Source organism: Glandiceps talaboti, chromosome 3 (assembly GCF_964340395.1).
Source record: "Glandiceps talaboti chromosome 3, keGlaTala1.1, whole genome shotgun sequence".
NCBI lineage: Eukaryota > Metazoa > Hemichordata > Enteropneusta > Spengelidae > Glandiceps > Glandiceps talaboti.
The window spans coordinates 15,431,240-15,451,668 of NC_135551.1; the positions used below are offsets into that span (position 1 = coordinate 15,431,240).

Consider the following 20,429-nt stretch of genomic DNA (forward strand, 5'->3'; position numbering starts at 1 on the left):
AAATGGACAACTTGGGCAGACAAATACTCATACACAAAAATATCAACAAAAACTTTTACACTAAATATCTTATATAAAAAATACATAATCACAAGTCAGAAATAAGAATGGACAGACACACAGAGATGTGAAAAGATAGAAAATAAAATCAGATATACAACTCAAAATAAATACATCCACGTGCACAAAGGTAGATATTTGATGAGTACTACATATTTGTCATGCCATGCCCCTCCGGTTTGCATTCTCCCCTCCCCTAAATCCCTGCTGACCCCCGATTATGACAAAAGAAGTCTACTACATATCACAAAGAGAGGGGTGGAAGCATACTTTTATTCCCACTTGACATCGTCCTTTCTAAGTGATGTTTGTAGTGTCTGTATGTCTTTCAGCATCCTTAAACTCTGCTTAGGGTCACCTTCTTGTACGGATATCGGTTGTGCAATGCGTCCCCTTGTCTTGACGGTAGTTATCACTTGAACTTCACCATTTGTGCTTTCTCCATTGCTTGCTGGTAATGATGCGGATGCTGCCCTCCTGTGGCCACTTCTTGGTCTACTTCCAGATCGAGGCCGCTTTTTCTTTTTTTCTGATAACTGTGAGATGTAAAGAAGGCAGGTTTTACAATGGCATTTTCTCTTCTTAATTTGTTGGTGTGTACAACTTACAAATGCAGCATTTACATGCCACAGTGTGCCATCTAAGCCAATTTGACATACATGTACCACTAACACACACCAAATTCTCTTGAACAAACCACAATGGTGTCCCTATCTCCTAATGTGTTGTGACCAACAAGAAACCCAGTTATAATCATTCTGGCCCACTATCAAAAACAGTTTGTCTTCCACTTGAGGGCACACAAATGTGTAGCATATACATGTATGTATAGAATATGGAGACAAGAGGCTGTAAGAAAATACTGAGAGTCCTTTGCTACTTACAGTTTCCCTGTATCTTTTCAGTTTGGATATTTGGTGACCTTTGCCCTCCATCCTGGAAACAAGGTGATCCAGTTCTCTTTCCAGGTCATCCCGTATCCTATGATCTTCACATTCCTGGATTTGTTTAGCTAGTTCTTGATGCTCACTGGGAAGATTATAATATAACCAAATCAAACATCATTATTTAAGTAACAACAAGGGCCATATCACAATTCATAAGATATTGTTTTCACATGTGATTGGCTTAGATCATATCACATGGAATGGACTATTGAACCACAGTGACCTCAATTTGCATAGATAACCACTGAATGTGGATATGACATTATTTGTAAGAGGTCTAATAACCCTACAGCTCATTTGTCTATTTATTTGACTTTTTGTAAGAAATTAGCTATCCTGTGGCAAGTATTGGTGTGGTATATTAAAAGATAAAACACACAAACTATAAAACTTACAATCCCATCTGACCAAATTCATCTTGTAAACCAAGGAGTAGTTCTGATAAGTCACTATCTGTTGTACTAGTTGAGGATACCGAGGCACGTCTACGAGGTGCCGAACGACTTGATCGCGGTGTTTTGGAACTATAGTGTTGAGTTGAACCATTGCACCAGGCTGGGTTATGTAGTTTCATCATAGCTAACACATTCTGAAAGTTGGATCCAATGTTATGGCTTGGAGTTGTTGACTGTGAAAAGATAAAGGAAAAAAGAATCAAGAGTTTTGTTTATTTCTTCCTTCTTATCGTTCTATCATGTAAAAAGTTGCTAAAGTGCTGTCTGATTCACACATGTATATCTTACGATCACATGCTACAAATTCCTAGTCAGTAACTAAGAACACTTTGTTTCTGAGCAAATTTACAGGCGCAAAGACCCCCCCCCCCCTCCCCCATATGATCACTAGTGTCATAAGCAAAATTCAATGTGCTGTTTGAAACTAGAGATTGGTAAGCGCTTACATACATTGTATATAGTGATTGTGACATAACACATCGTAATTGTTAACATACAAAACACTTACATGCCTAACAGACTGAACTTTAAAAAAAGTTGAAAACACATTGAGACACTGGTTTGTGTGTTTGTGAAGAATTCAATAAACAAATGAGTAATGCCTTCAGTAAAGCCAGGCTCAAATCAAAGCGTAGTGTTGGCACCTGAAATTTAATATTGCAACATGGATGAGTATTTTTCTATGTACCAGTAGAATGTGAAGCAGCACAGACCAAGTCTGTGTTTTTTACTCAATAAATTATAGTCACTTTTTACACATCATTTTTTTCCAGTTTCTTTTTTAAACTTATTAAGTTATAAACACAGACTTATAACTTATGTTTGATTTCAGCATGATATGTTCATGCTGACAGTTCATGCTTCAAATATACATTTTATAGTGTGTTGTCATGGCATTTTAAGTTTATTTGGCTGTAGTAAGTTGTGAATTGCATAACTACCCACCTTGCCAGCAATAAATGGTATATCTGCCAAATTAACTGTAATGTTTCTTAGGTTCTACTTGGTAACACTCACCTTGCCAGCAATAAATGGTATATCTGCCAAGTTAACTGTAATGTTTCTTAGGTTCTACTCGGTAACACTCACCTTGCCAGCAATAAATGGTATATCTGCCAAGTTAAGTCTGTAATGTTTCTTAGGTTCTACATGGTGATGATGGTGAGTTTCCATTTTCTTAGGACATGTCTTTTGTTTCTTCTTCTTCTTTTTTGTTTTCTTGGTTTTCACATCACAGGGTGAATTCCCTGTTTCTAGTAATATTCGGTTGGCCTCGGCAACTGTTTGAAGCTGGAAAGGAAAATTATTATCAGTTAGATTATCGGTTAGAAATAAACAAATGAAGCCATTAAAATCGTCAAATCCATGTGTATTGTTTTCATTAGAGAAACCTGTTTTTACTGCACTGTGAAAGAATGACAATGCTTATCACTGTTCAATGTGATTGGGCAAAGGATCCTGCTGTGTTTATTGTGTCTCTGTTATTGTTAGTCTAGAGTTGAAATTTGTCTAGATCTATCCTTGTGTTAAAAATGTAGTGTTCAATGACTGAAACACCAAGCCTACATCATTTTAGCTATAAAAGAGGATTCTGACAAACACCCTGGGGAGGGGATTGAGGAGACAATACAGACAGACATACATACATACATACATACATACATACATACATACAGACAGACATACATACATACATACATACATACATACATACATACAGACACACACACTCATACACACACTCATACATACATACATACATACATACATACATACATACATACATACATACATACAAGGGGTACAACTACTAGTATACAACAATTAATGTTATCAAACATGTGTAGCTAATACTAAGTAACATACAAAAGAGGGTAGTTGTGGGTGGTGGGAAATAATTGGGTTTGACTGCACATCTAAAGACACAATGGGCATGGAAGGGGTGATTAAAAACAGGACATCTTGAGTAGACAATACTTACAGACATACATGTACATGTACTGAGGGTATAAGACAACAAACAGATCAAATAGCTAGTACATGTACCATCTGACATACAAAAGAGGGGTAGATGGGGGTGGGTACTGAGAGACTCAAGGCACACATACAAATGGTAGGAAAAATGATATGGCCAAACGAATAGCCAGGACTGAGACAGACAGAGACAGACAAGGGGAAGTGGATTAACTGACTAGTACTCCTATGGCCCTATGGTTAACAATATTCATCAGGTAAATACTACCTCTGTTCAACTATTTCATGCTTGTATTGCCAAGTACATAATACCACAATTGTACTTAAAAATCTACTGGATTGGACTATTGTGGAGGTGTGGGACATATAACATGAAAAAAACAAAATATGACAGTACGTATACAGACAGACATGTACAATAAAACAAAGACAACAACCTTGGCTATGGACACACAGACAGACATAAATGTACAATAAAACTACAACAACAACATGTGGTTTACCTCAGCTACAGACAGACAGACAAACAGACAGACAGACATATAAATGTACAATATCACTATGACAACAACACACAGCTTACCTCGGCTACAGACAGACAGACAGACAGACAGACATATAAATGTACAATATCACTATGACAACAACATGCAGCTTACCTCGGCTGCTTTGTCTTGCATTAATCTCCTATGATGTCTTTCCTCTTTGACTTGGTCTTCTAATTCCCTGATTTTACTCTGACAAGATAAATCAAAAGATGCTACTTTACACCCTAATATCCCAGCCTTGGATTACTATCAGTGGAGACAGGAGAGGGGAGGGGGTGTCCAGTAGGGCCAATCTTTTACTTAGGACCAACTTTACTTGTCTATAACTCTGCCAAACAACTGTTTTTCCAAATATTACTCCTAATCTGACATTAACCTTTAATTTGTTAAACACACAAGTTGCTCCATGGGCCCTTGATATTCAGTCATACATGTAGTTGTTTAGATTGAGAAACTTTCAAAGAAAAATGACATATATTTTGTGGGATGGAAGACGAAAAGAGAATGTTTCGTGTGTCTGATTTCTTTGTCACATTTCAACACAGGAAAGTGTGGCACTTGACAAAGTTTCCCCTATAGTAATGTGTCAATAAACCTATACCAATCAGTCACTGAGTCAGTCAAACAAGTACTTGTAGTGCAATATGCAATGCGATGGACACTACAATTTCTCACCAGAAAAAGAAGGTAAAACCATTCGCAGATCAATAAAACGCACTAACCTCTGCCACAGTCTGAGTTGCTGTAAGTCTTGCATGGTCCCTCTCCAACTGTTCCACTTTATCAATTTGACCTTTGACCTCATCACTATGCCAGTCTGATGCTTGCTTTTCCAGGACATGACTTTTCCTCATAGCATTGTTCCTATCCACCTCGGCGTTCTGAACCATCTTTCTCATGTACTCCAGTTGTTTTTCTAAAAGATTACATCGACTGTCTGCTGCCCTCAGCTGACTCTCTAGTTCTGTGAACATATAATCAAAAATTTGTATTTTCAGTCTGAACAACAGCTTTTATCATATACCGGGGCCCAGTATCGACTCCAATGCAATTCAATGGAGAGCACAAGCATCAAACACTGGTGATAATTTCCGGTATCACGGCCTGGGGCCCTTTTCCCAAATATGGCAAGTGATGTGCTCATCGATATATGTTCAATCAGTGATTTGGCTTTGTTGATTTTCTAACTATTTTGATGTTTCTGTGAATAAAATATATCAGTGCCAATATATGTGATTCGAATGATGTTTCCCTGTCACTACATCGTGTATATGATAAAACCTTTATGGCCCAGATATGGGTTTTGCGGTAGGTACTTGTACTAAGTTGTAGTACTAGTAAGACAGTAAAAAATTGCAAAGTTAATGTATGTGTGTACAGTTGTATAAATTATCGGTTCTTTTGGTACCATGTTTATATTTTACAATTCTTACCCTGTGAATGTTTAGACATCTCTGTCTGTGATGCTTCTGTTACTGTATTTTCTTTTTGTAATATTTCTTTATACTGCGTAGTCTCAGTTGCCAATGTGCGTAGGTTTTCCTCTGCCATGGTGCGTTCTGACTCCAATTTCCTTATCTTTTCCTGTAGACCTCTCAATGCAGAAATGACAGCTGCAAACATGACAATCCAATTATGGACAAGAACGTTACTTATTCATTTCAAATGACCATTGCTGCATGCATGGACTGCATTTCAATACTAAATGCCTGGAATCTATCAATCTGAAAGCAGTTTATGCACTTTAAAAAAATATTCCAAAAACTCCTAGAAAACTATTATGGACCAATCATAACTCAATACGATGAAAACTATGTCACTATAAATAGAACATCGTCAGACTCAATAAAAGTCTCACTTCATTCCTTTGGCAATTGAAAATTCATCTTGCTCATAAAATTACTATATTTTCATACATGACATGTCATTATTTTAGTCTAAAATGTAGATTGTTGCACTGTAAAATGATCAGGCATTGAGAAGTTATAAGAAATATGACCAATATTGGAAAAATATAACTGCAGAGAATGTCGAAAAAAAAAAATTAAAATTATCTGGATTTCATAATTTGTAAGAACACTGTACAGTAAAATAGCTATGATGAATGAGGAACTACATATCACTAACATTACATTTGTATATACAATCCATGTACAAAATGTACTCAGTACAGGATATAGTCTTTCATAAACTAAATTCTATTCCTAGACAATACATGTACATGCTATATCCTGTGCATTATTCATGTCCTCGTTCTGAAATTTGACAAACGGAAATTGTACTAGAGGCAGGCATACGAATCTTAGAACAGCTGATTGAATACTTGTATAGGTTTTCAATCTGGACACTTTGTACAACAATAGCTGTCACTCTTTGTCAGGAAATATTGCAAACTGATATTCATACTAACTGAAATATTAATAAATGCACACTAATAAAAAGTAATTGTCACACAAACAGTTTAAAATTTGTGGATGAACATGTCTGAAATATTTTCCATCTTTCACTGAATTATAATAGACAATGTTATATATAAATATATTGCCTTGAGGTGTCATTTTTGTTTGAGACTATTAAAGGTTTGTTAATTTCCTGTTTGCAGGATGTGTTGGCCTTACACAAAACTTCATACACATATACATGTAGTCAGTTGTTGGTGCTGAGGGAATTCCAGTAATTAAATTAAAAAGAGTGAAACTCAAACATGGAGAAAGGAGAACCAATAGATTATCAGTTTTGCATATAATTCAATTACCAGTATATCCAAGAACCAATGGTTGTCATTTTCTACATATTTTACGTGTGCAAAATACACCAGTATTTTCACTGGGAATGGTTCAATCCACCTAATTTAGATGTAAAGTACTGCCTGTTTGATTGCGATTCACTTCATCCCATTTCAACTTGCCTCAATTTCAACCCGTCCCATTTTCAACTCTTCCCACTCTTTCAAAATCAAGTAGTAAAGTAATTTACAGATCTTTGCAACATGATTTCTGTGTGCAAGTATAATGTATGTTAGTTATAAAAGCCGTCTCGATACTAAGACGTAACACCATCCAATACACTGACTTTTCAGTTTCATTTAACATCCCTCGCTTTGGTAGGAAAACCAGACCTTTGACAGATACTGCAAAATATAACAATCAGCTCAGAAATATGATGAACTGAAATTGGATGGAGTTGAATGGGAGAAGTTGAACTTGGGAAGAAATGATCCATCACCACCTGTCTAAATGTCATTGACACAAAGTACACTGACTTGACATCCATTTCTAAACAACTTATAAATAAACTGTCTACTTTCTTTGTTTTGGACCAACTTCTCTTTAGCTTTGTCAATCTTTTCTATATAGCTGTGCCAGACAAAATTTAGGTGTGAAAAGCACTTGTCTGTTTTTTTTTCACACCTAACTTTTATCCTAATCCGAATTGGCAGTACCATTGTACTCACCTCTACTGTTGCTTTCAGGAATTCCAGCTTTAGCTGGTGATTTGGTTACAGTGGTGGTTTTCATAGGTACTCTGGTTGGTGTAGTGGTATGTGGTGGAAAGACTTGGTCATCTAGTAATGGTCTAGCACTGGGATAGTCTCTGTAGGAATCTAAAGACTCTTGATGTGTAGTAGCTGGTGATGATGTCATGCCATCATATAGATGACTATATGTACTGGGTTTATACGGTGAACGCAGATTACTCCGATATGGAGATCTTGTACTTGCAGGCTGTAACAAACATTACAATGTACAAACAAAAATTAGATAACATAGTCCCTCAAAAAAGGAAAGTCACAGACTTTTCTAATTAACATTCTTTAGTAACAAGGCGGGGTAAGCTAACTGTGAGTGTGAACACATTACTCTATAGTTACAACTTACTTACAATATATACATGTACATGTATACATACCACAAGAATATGTGCATCAGTGTTGTTGCTAAGGTCATAGAACCCTTTAAACTAAGGCATAGTTTCACATACACTTTACTAGCATTTTGCTTAGGACCCCAGGTAATTTTTTCTCTCCACTCAGGGTTAGCATTAGCATGGAAATGTGCATCTAGGATGCAATACATTTCAATGGGACATACTATTATTTCCACCTGTCAGTGCAGTCACCACAACAGTTACTATCTATATATGCTATGAAATGAAGATAACAAATTTGACAATATACAATACATCACTGCCTACTTCTATTCCTGCTATCAGTTTTTCCCCTACACCTACTAACTATTAAATGTAATAACACACTTTAAACTACAACAGAGTAAAAAAAATCATTTTCCCAGATCATAAGATGAAAGCCTTTTCACATTTTTTTCACTCGATATTAAATATAACTAGTAGCTACACTTCCATATTTAAAAAATAATTCCACAAGTCAATACAACATTCCAAGTGAAAACTACTCAAATTCCACAAGTGATTCAGAAACACAATAGAGTAGTGTGTTTTCTCAGCTGTGGGTATGATTAAAAGATCAGTTGTAGTAGAACTGGGGGACAGGCTGTCAGTTACTAGTCATTTAGAAACTAAAAATACTTCAATTTTTATTCTGAAAATTTTAACAACCACCAAAAACTATTACATATGATAAGTTGTTAACGTATGTTCAGTAATTCAATTTACATACAATTTTTATGAATAAATTCTCACTATATTCATACTAAATATAGTAATGACTGATTTATAATTGAAATATGGGCACTACAAATTGAAAAACTAACATTATTGTAAACTACCTTTAGACATTCTATTGATATACACACCATACATAATAATTAATTATAGAAATTTTTAATTTCATGGGATCTGTCATTTGCATATAACTCAAGACTGGGGGGGGGGGGCTCAACCACAGGCACTTGTTTCCTTGAGATATATGCTCCTGAATACAATAAAATATCGATAATATTGAAATACTTGGGAAATATTATATATGAAAGGGGTAAAATAACGAGGGTTTCTAGGATCGCAAAAGTCCACACATCACAAAATACCACTATTTTAGTTGGTGTGTGGACTTACATGTACGCAATCCTAGAAACCTGTGTTATTTTACCTCTTTCATATATTATTTGCCAAGTATCTCAAAATCAGTGATATTTTATTGTATTCTGAAACATATCTTGGGAAACAAGTGCCTGTGGACTCAATGGAAAGTGGAAGAAAGCAAACTACAATTTTAATGCCATATTGCCGTATTTTCACCATTACGGTATAACCAAATTTGGTAACCCAGAGACACAACGCTTGCAAGTGCAGTGAGCCAAAAACAACAAGTGTCTCTGGGACACAAATTTGGAAAAGCCAGCTACTAGAAAGACACTGCATTGTTGTAAACCCCAGTCTCTTTTACGACAGTGCACTATCCTCTACAGTATTATGGAGGAAATATCAGCTGTGATTTGCAAGAATGAGACACTGTTGTAATATTAATATGTATTAGTGTTTGGGTTACTGTGTGCATGATGTGTGCTCACTTCATTATTATTTTTTTCTAATTTATATTTTGGTATTATTTATGTTCATTTCATTTGTTGACTGAAAATTACATTAGATGCATCATTCCTCTATGTTTTCAAAATGGACATATGTAGATGAGGATTGGGTTATTAATTCGGATTTTTAATTCATAAAACAATGTTATCATGGATTCCTATTTGAAAAATCAATGTGAAACAACATTGACCAAGTTTGCGTAAATCATTACATTGCAAAAAGCTTACAAAAAATCTATAAGTTTGCTGTTGTATCAGTAACAAACATTTTATACATTTACAAATCATGTAATCTTTGTCATTTATTGTGTTACAGACAAGAACTAATCATATGTTGTTTCACACTGATTTGTCAAGTAGGAAGCCATGATAATTTAAAATTGTTTTATGAATTAAAAATCCAAAATAAATACCCATTCCTCATCATATGGCCACTTTAATAATAATCTCATGTACTCATATTATATATATATGTATTGGTCAACCTCTCTCTAGGGGTCCTTAAAACCAAATCTTACATACATTGTTCAAGACATGCTTGTAAAGTTAAAACAGTGAGTTAGTCTAACACAAGAATCAAAATGATCGTATTACTATTTGCAGCTTTCTCTTGTTACAAAATATAGATTCAATTACTGATTTGACACACTGCCAAGTTTTTTTTCGGTTATCACTGGTTACACTTGGATGGTCTGAAACTGTTACATGTACTTCATCGTTCCGATATCAAGCCATATTCATTTCGAAAATGCATAACTCCAAAACACTCCAGTAATCGTACAAACAATAACTAAATACATATTTATACTAAACTTGCTGAATTTATAGATTAAAAGAGGTTTGGGTGTTGAGACTGAATTTTGATTCGGAGTGTTCGAGTCAACGGCGGTATTTGACAGTTAATGCACACCACAAGTTGTAACACGTACACCTATTCATTTCTAACGACTAAAGATTATTGAATTTCTGTACACACACACCCACCAGGGGCTTCTGGTTGCCAAAACTGTAAAAGGGGTTATTTAAAGCACACTTTTACTCATGACATACTGAATTAGAAACATATCCAATTTGTTTTGGATCGTTTGTTAGATTACTAGAAAATCATCAGTTTTGGCATGCTGGAGGAAGTAAGTCAGAAAGTAAATAACGAACGTTTACGATTTACATGTTTTGTTTCGCTCTGCCCTTTACCGTTTAATACTGTTTACGTGAATATCTACAGTTCGTTCTGGTGTCCCGGAGATGTGATTTAAATCACACAGGGAACGGCATGCTTTTTAAACCTCCCGTTGAAAACAAAGATCACATTGTACGAAACTAAGTAATTGTACGGTGAAAGGTTGTTCTAGATCGTGTTACAAACAAGGCTTTTTTTACTCTTTCAAGATTTCTCTCGTTACAAACACAGCGCTATCGTTTTGCGGCCCATAGCGAAAGTTCAGACAACATACGATTTTACAAAAATCGTGACATTAAACTACTTACCGAGTACATCGTATCCATAGTAGCTTACTGACAACAGCTACTGCGACAATTAAAATCCTTATTTCAGACAGAAAAACCTGCAGTTCTATGCCTTCTGATTTTTACGTTCAAATGCTGCAACAGCTGACATCCGGGTTCTTACGAAGGTCACAAATCTCAATAACAAAGGCTGTGATTGGCCACTCGATTGTCCTCCGTAGTTGGCCTTGATAAAACTGTTCGTGATTGGTCTATGGACAAAGTCTTTAAATTTTCTTAGTCTTGGAGTGCAATAAAGTGTATCCACACAGATATCACTTGACTGATCATCTGAAAAGCCCAGATATATGTACTGATATTGATGACGCGGTACAATTACAACAAACGTCGTTTAGAGTTCTCTGCGACAATGCCATGAAAAACAAAAGTTAACTTTCAGTCATTATTGAGGGCGCCCCATCAACTACGTTTACAATGCATGGACCAGAGGACGAGTTCTCTGCGTCCTGGATGGCACAGGCTGCTTCTGTTGTTGCCTCCCTAGCTCTAGAAGTATGAGCTCAGAGAACTCTGTGCAAGGCAGACGTTTCGGAGTTCTCAGAGCACATATCCAGATCTAACTGCCACCCAATCTGATTAAATTCTGATGTGGTGAAAGCGGCTAGCTGTCTCTATTTCCGTACCTCTATTTTTGTGTCGTTTGTTTTGTTCCGGGTGATCGCCACGGGGAGGTGGCAATCCAATCACCGGGAACAAAACAAACGACACAAAAGTATGGAAATAGAGGCATCTAGCCGCTTTCATCACATCAGATTTTAATCAGATTGGTTGCCATCCGTTGAATGAAGTCATTAAAATGCGTCCTATATATTTAAAATTATTTTATATAAAAATCGCCTATCAATTTAGTTTTTGACCAAAACCATCTGTTCATTTCATTCATCAAACTGATAACGTACGTGTTCTTTTGTTAGGTATGCAGTATGAATATCCCAAATCAAACCAAATACCTTCCGAAGGGATTGTTGTTCCTATATCCTTTGTCACCAACATAATATACCAAATTATGTATCTGACAAAGATATGAGGAATGCAGTCTTAAGATTTTGCCTAATCACCACAAATCATTAATTATGCAAATTACTCATTAAAATCAAGATTTACATCAACAGAATAATTAAGTTATGGTCTCCAGACTAGTTTCAAATAGACATGCCATCAGAAAAACAAGACGTGCAAGTAATTTTTCTTTCTTTCATTTTTTGAGATGTTGTTTCGACCCAACTAATTAATGTTGATCATAATACTCAGGAAAATATGAAGAAGAAGGAAAAAAAAGGTTTGAAGACAGAATTCTCAGTTGTGACCCTTGACTTTTATTGTATAATCAATAATGAACACATCTTTAAGATCTGGGAAAGCAAGGCTCAAAGATTTAAAATACAAGTGTTTGACAAAAAACTGAGTTGTATCACATTAGTACAGTACACTATAATAAGACAACTTTGAAAAGATACAATAAACTATAAAACAGGAACATTTTGGGAAACAGTTTTTGTGTTATTTTGTTAGAGTAGTATTGGAAATCGTCGTTCAGCACACTGTACATAGTATGACAGAACCTCCATGATGTGTGTGAGTGCAAGTGTGGCATACTTGCACAATATTCTCTGTGGTCAAACATTCACATCTGTAGCAAATGTAGTGTGCAGCAGAAAACGCTGCAAGCACAAGTGCAAATACTCCTGAGTATTATAAATATAGACAACACTGGAACTCATGTTGCTTCATGTGGTTTTGCTATTATTACACATATTACATTTATCCGGAACAGCAAAAAAAAATCCATAAAAAAAATCGCACTGTGCAACCACATTCATGTACAAGGAACAATGGCACACTTATTTGCATACATTTGCATACATTTGCATACATATCTGCAGTAATGTTTACTGTATTACATTGCAATGCAAATACCACTAGTATGCATATGTGTACCAGTGTAACCATGTCCAATGATACTACATATGCAATAATGTGTACAGTTACACAAACACATTCACCTATATGTGAATCCTAACATAAACCACATGGAAAAGGATGAATAATAATCATAAACTGAATGAAAACTGTTCCCAAAATATTCCTACTATCGCTATAGCAACATGTATAACTTAATCGCTATATCATATTTATACTTTAATATCACATCACAATAACAGTAGCTTACGACAAGAATACACTACTTTTGAAAAGTTTTTTTTTTTTTATCTGAAAAACTGAAGACATAAATATACTATTGTTATAGAGAGAAATTTACATAAATATTTTGGGGATAAAATAGCTTTTGCATTTTTTTTACTAAAAACATTTGATGTCACTGGATTGAAACTTTGTATGCAGCATGATGACATCGAGTACGATTTGTTACATATAAACACGTGAAATGACTTCCCCCCCCCCCTTCCCCCACCATCCCCTCAAAAAGTAACGCAACATAAAACAAGCAGTTGAGCTATTTTCAGTGATAGATACAACAATACATGGCAGATGGACTACCAGTAACATAAGATACAAACTAGTATGTTTTCCATAGTCATAATTTTTACAGTTACCGATATCTCAATAATACATTCAAATTTATGACCTGCACTTTTGTTTAAATGAACCATTCATGATCTGTGATATAATCAGCTACATCTTAGGGGGTCTGACATGATTTGTATCCTTTAAACTAACCCTAGAATCCTCTAATTCTAACACCTTAACTTGAAAACAAAACACACGTTTTTGTATCGTCCCGTTCCCTGATTCTGCAGTTTTGCTTATACGTTAAAATACATCATTGGGCTGTATAGGATAAGATGTTTATAATCGAGCCCAGTCTATAGTGATGCCTGTCTACAGTACTGAATCTCTAACTTCACTCATTCTTGTTTACTTTCCCACTCATTCTACTTTCTGTATCAAATCGGTATTACGATTTTAAAACATTCCCCAAGGCAGTTAATTACGTCGCAGAGGGGAATGATTACATGCGTAAGACTATGATTATTCAAATGAAGTTATTATGTAAATGAACACGTACAGCTTGAATGAATGCAGGAGTTGTAAAACATTACTGCCACAAATGAAATGTGATAATTTAGATGTCAGTATGTAAACCAACAGATTAAGTGCTGTAGACAGGCTACTTTCACTTTCATATTGAAATACATAGTTTAAAATCACACTTTCTTGACATTTCTCTCTCTGATTTCTTGATACCTTTTGGTCAAAAATTGATCAGTCGTTTGTACATACTAGACCTAGACCTATGTAAAAATAAACTTTGAATGAATGTTATCATACACCTGAAGTCACATGCCTGTGTGACTCTACAACAGAAATATAATCTCAATCTGATTAAAGCTCGATGTACTGTACACTTCGCGATTTCCTTTTTGGCTATGTCTACTGTCGTTTGTTCTTTTGTGAGCACTTGTTACATACATCTGACATGACACCATAGGTGTTTCCGCACCAAATCTCAGCACTGAGTAAATTCACTCCATGAATGAGAATGCGTAATGCACCGAAACATACGGGTACAGTTCTTCAGAGCGCGCTGTTCAAAAAAGAGCACGAGCACAGAGTGTAGACAATGATGTTATCATTATTGTTTGGTGGTTCTCTTTCTTTCACTTTCGAACACTGAGAGTATATATTGTAAAACGGATTCTGATTAGCTAATCGTAAGTACGAGATTTGGTAGAGGAACGCCTATGGTGTTGTGTCAGATGTATGTAACAAGTGCTAAAAAAAACCCAAAAAAAACGACAGTAAATGTAACAGCCAAAAAGAAATAGCAAAGAGTACAATACATCGGATTGTAATCAGATTGATATAATCTGTATCTTGGCTCAGGCACAAGTATCCATGGTTGTCTACGAATCTCATATTCAAGTCATATACAAACTATCGTTAATACATTCAGTGATAGTGCTCTAATTAGAAGAGTTCAATGATTGTTTGGTTGCTGCTAAATATCCAAATATAACATGTACAAGAACCGATCTGTTTTGAATTTGAAATTTTGTTTCCATTCACAAATGACTATCATAGGCCTGTTATCAGAAAGACAAAAGATTGTATAGTTTGAACACTAGGAGTGCTGTTCAGAAGTTAATTTTGGACCAGATGCGAGGGCTATTACAGTTGGAGTACAGTAGCCGCTTCTTTTTTTTTTTTATAAAAACAAAATTAACATTATTTCCAGTGTTTAATGGTTGCATTCTCAACCAGGAAAATAATTCTAATGTAATGTTTATTTTCAGTTTGTGTAAGTTTTAGGAACAGAATTGTTTAGCCACATTTTGATGACTGCTTTATCAAGTTCATGAACTGCCACGTGATTTTAGCCCAATTTTTCATGTAGGGTGCCCTCTTGTGACAGAAATGACTGCAAGATAGGTAACTGGAATAGGGTATATTGGTCTCCAACATGTTAGCCTGTGTACAATGTAAACAGACTAATAACCGTTGAATGTATTACACCATACATAAATGAAAAATATGGTATTTATAGTCTTGTCATTCTACATCATGACAACATGTGACGTGTCTACATCACTGATCTGCTATGTTCAAAATATGAGTCAAAAAACGTTCAAATTTTTCATTTTATTCTCTGATTTTTCTGTGATATTACTGGCTCTGGTATAATTATGTTATTCTCAAATATTTTCTTCATTCAGCCAGAAAATACTCATGACCTAAGGGTTTTGTCAGTACTCGTTAGGCAAAGGCCCCTTAGGTTACTCATATTTTCCTGGGTTGAATGAAGAAAAATATTGGGAATGATATCTATATACCTGCAAAGTTTTGCTTGGATACTTTGTAACAATAGTGATCATTAGACCTCACCACCAAAAATTAGTTGCACGATGCAGTTTCTGTTTTTTAGTAACAAAACCTATATAAAGACCTTGTTGTCATCAAACTAATTCATATAAAATGTAAACACTTTTGACACTAATATCACACACAAGCTATAGCTTTGTTTTCATCCATAATAATGTGACAACTAAAGTTTGACGTACACAATGCAAAAACACACATACTGCAAAGAATCAGCACACACACAAACTGCTAAAAATGATGAGTTGGTTATCTACAGTTCAGCATACGACACACACACACACACACACACACGCACACACACGCGCGCGCACGCACACACACACACACACACACACACACACACACACACACACACACACACACACACAGCCTATTAAGAATCCTCACACATACACAAACTGCTAGGTATCATGAGTTGGTCTGTCTAAAGTTAAAGTACTGTATAACACAAATATAGACATACACACTGTTAAAAATGATGAGTTGGTCTATCACGTGACACACATGCACACACGTACGCACACAAACTGTTCAGAATCATATTGAACTGGTTTGTCAACGATTCTATCCCTGATTCTTCATTAGTAATTATCATTATATATGCAGGAAATTTAACAACCTTATGATAACAATCAACATGCATATCAGTTATTTCCCTATTGATGACCAAACAAATCTCTTCTTATGTCAACAGTGATCAAACTGAAGTTACAGCCAGTTGATTGAGGATGTTTAAAACTATATGTCAACTCAATAATCTGTAAACTGTGATTACATTGTGTACATTGGCAACATTTGTGGTCCATTAATAATTAGCCCCACCAAACCTAGACTCTCTCACAGTCCTCGAAGCTTCGCATAAAGAGCTAAAACTTGGGTTGTTTTGTATGTATCTACTGCATAATTGTACTCATATACTAGTCCCATCAACAAAATGTTAGCGCTATGTGATCGATGAGGGCGCACAGTACAGGGTTAGGGATACCAGGATACTAGTATATGAGTACAATTATGCAGTAGATACATACAAAACAACCAAAGTTTTAGCTATTTATGCAAAGCTTCGAGGACTGTGAGAGAATCTACACCAACCCCTGATAACAGGGCATATAGCACTGTTTTTCTCCTAGCACACTGATTATGTCATGTGTATTGAAGCTGTATTATTATCAGTGGAGCCTGTGGAGCGACAAGGACTAGATACATTAAATTTACTGCTTAGTTCTGGACCAATTTTGTTCTACATTTCTGCAAAGAATGTCAGAGAACCACTTTTCTCACTAAACTTTAATTCGAATCCAACATGGGGTCTTTTAAGTACTTTATATATCCTGTACATGTCAATTGCATACAGTATTTTCTGATAAGGTTCTAGACCAAACTAACAGAAAGAGGGAAGTCTGATAAAACTATTGTTTCCCCTATATTCAACCAAAAGATTGATTTGGAAAACCTTGAAGTGCCATTTGTGACGAAATCAGACTTGTTGTATTTATACAGTGAATGATGTGATGTCTAAGTGATAATGTGTAATAATCACAGTTGTAAGAATTAACCAACTTTTAGTAATATTATACTACAGAAACTGAGCTTTCAGCTTACTAAGATAGACACAAACTAAAGCCTTTGTTGTTCTGTAGATCATAAGCCGTATTCTGTCATGCAAGATCGCATGAGATCGTGCATGACGCTCCATAGCAACCATATATATAATAATGGTGCAAAGCAGAACTGTCAAAGTGTTAGTGGCATTGTTCTCGTATGTAAGTGTGTTCACTGTACATTGTGCACCATCAGCTGAAGTTTCAAAATCCCTGAAAAGTTCTCGTCAATCGATTATGGGAGTAAAACAATGTGCACATGGCACATGCAGAAGTGATTCTAGATTTCAAGACAGAGATTACATCCAAGGTGTCTTTTTTATGCATTTACCAAAGCAGAAAACATAACAAGAAAGTAGATAACAGCAGTACCTTGTGCAGAAATCGCTGTAATCAAGATACTGTAAACTATCTCGATTACAGGAACTAGAAGTTCCCACAAAATATATACACTGCAAGATCATGGAAGTCATTAGAAATGCCACCCTACTGTGAGTATAATAATACCAATGGTCACAACAATAGTTTTAGTTTGTGTCTATCTTATTCTTTAGTAAACTGAAAGATTGGCTTCCACCATCACAATATGCATCCCAGTCACATTACATAATAGTTTACAGACATAAAGTATTCATTTGTTAAAATCTTGAGTCACAAAATTTATCATAATATATTCTGTTTAAATAACTTTTGATATGTCCTGTTCTCTTCTTCAGAAGAGTATTATCGACCAATACACACTACAAAGTATAACTGACACTAAACTAAACTTGAAGTACCTGTATGTATGTATGTATGTATGTATGTGTGTGTGTATGTGTGTATGTGCGTACGTACATACGTGTGTGTGTGTGTGTGTATGTATGTGTGTTTGTTTGTTTGTTTGTTTGTTTGTCTGTGTGTGTGTGTGTGTGTGTGTGTGTGTGTGTGTGTGTGTGTGTGTAAATTGTAACTCACATACTTACAGAGTTAGTTATGAAATATATCTAACATCTACGCTTTGGGTTAGATTTTGCAAAATAAATTATTTCAGCTACACTTTTCTATTAGTTTCCACTGGTCTAACAGACTACCACATTATAAATTTGGTAGTCTAGATGCAATTTTAATAATCTATTTGCCCTGCAATTTTAGTAGTATATGTGCCCTGGACTACTGCAATTTTAGCCGTCTATGTGCCCTGGACTACTGCAATTTTAGTAATCTATGTGCCCTAGACTACTGCAATTTTAGCAGTCTATGTGCCCTTGACTACTTCTGATTTCAACCACTGATATGCCATCTCTATATTTGATGATTTAAGGATAGCATACAAACCTGACATTCTCCATAAAACTCAACTGTTTAATTAGTACGCCCATTTTTGAATCAAAGTTATCTTACATTAGTCAAAGTAATCTTCTGGTGGTGGCGCATTTTTCAGTTCTATTCTCTGATGAGGAGTAGGAAGAATATTACCGATACCGATTACAAAGTGATTTTTATCCACAATGTAGACTTCTTGACCTGCAAAGCAAAGAAAGTTTACATCATAAGAAACTGTTAGTAATAAACAATAGTTATGACAACAAATTTAATAATAAAACATTTGATGGTTTTCATTTTTTTTAAATATAATATGTCAGTAAAACTTAACTTAAAAGATGTACTAATGTGCCCTCAGCGCTTCGAGCTCTTCGGAGATGAGGCCCATTACAAATTATCTTATTATTATTATTATTATTATTATTATTATTATTATTATTAATGGCAACTGGAACATTTCTTGGAAAATGTTTGTTAGATCTTTCTCTCAATATACACTATGAGTATGAGGTGAATTGATTAATTCATCTATAGGTAAACTTGAAACTTGTATGTGTCACATAATATGGTAAAAAAAAATTGTATTTTATTGTATGGCCTCTAGGGTAAGATCAATGACTGCATCAACCATAATATATATTCATATATATTCATTACATTAAATTATGCAAATGTTATAGTGGCGGGGTTTAGCAATTTGTCACCCCCCCACCCCCACCCCATAAATGATAAACGGTCCCTTCTTGACATACCAGCTTGTACTTGACTAGATTCTTTTTTATTCCCAGTAACATCTCCCTCATCATCTCCCTCTTCTTCATCTTCCATGTCTTCTTCCTCCTCCTGCTGTTCCTGTGCCGTCTTCTCCATATCATCACTCTGTGGTTGATTACTCTTTTCCCTGGCTTGCCCACCTTGGTCTTCTTCGCCGGCCGTTTTGTTGTTTTCATTTTTCTGTTCCTGCGTTGCATCCTCTGGTACGCTGCCATTGCTGTCTGTTCCCGAGGGTGAGAACACACTTACATCGATAGCACTTCTTTTCATATGCTCTGATATGGGTTTGATTTCTTGCATTTCAGCAAAGTAATTTACTCCTTTCTCTGTACCTGAGACAAAAGTCTTACCCTCAAAGTGGGACACTACTATGCTCTCACAGCCAAGTCGTTCAAGATATTGCATCTATAAGACACAAAACAAACATTATAAGGCCTAAGAAAAAAAAATGTTTGGTTACATGACGGATTCTTTGCATTAGCAGTTCAAGTGCTACTTTCCCAACTTGGTGAGCCAGCAAGTCGGGTGTCATAAAAATTGTTTGCATCTCTAAAGCTATTTGCAATGTCACTGATAATGGGTCATTAAAAATGATAACAACTGATATGACATTAGGGGCTTCACACTTAGATATTGAGCTTAGCTTTGCCTGATGTGTTATGTAATAGTGCTTTATCACATTTGTAAATATTGCCAACAAACATTATTCAGTGATAAGAAAGATAAGAAACCCCACTTCCTTACCTAATGGCTTGATTCTGTAATGACGGTTACCCGACCCCCACCTAGTTTTTTCACGCCTACCCTAAACTTTTTTTTAAGCATTCAAGAAAAAATAATAAAATCATGAAAATTTGTGAAGTCTCACAAGAAATAGTGGGTGCGGAAACTG

General features: G+C 35.5%; 1 protein-coding gene across 1 annotated transcript; it reads right to left on the reverse strand.

The window, feature by feature from the left end:
- Positions 1-324: 324 nt before the first annotated feature.
- Positions 325-11,091, reverse strand: LOC144432777 (centrosomal protein of 57 kDa-like). The gene is made up of 9 exons (XM_078121058.1): positions 10,977-11,091; positions 7,439-7,709; positions 5,418-5,597; positions 4,707-4,948; positions 4,096-4,173; positions 2,552-2,752; positions 1,403-1,635; positions 945-1,089; positions 325-596 (listed from the first exon to the last, which is right to left on the reverse strand). Exons 1-9 carry the CDS (start codon positions 10,992-10,994, stop codon positions 333-335), a joined length of 1,632 nt encoding a protein of 543 aa, XP_077977184.1. The 5' UTR covers positions 10,995-11,091; the 3' UTR covers positions 325-332.
- Between the last annotated feature and the right edge of the window lie 9,338 nt (positions 11,092-20,429).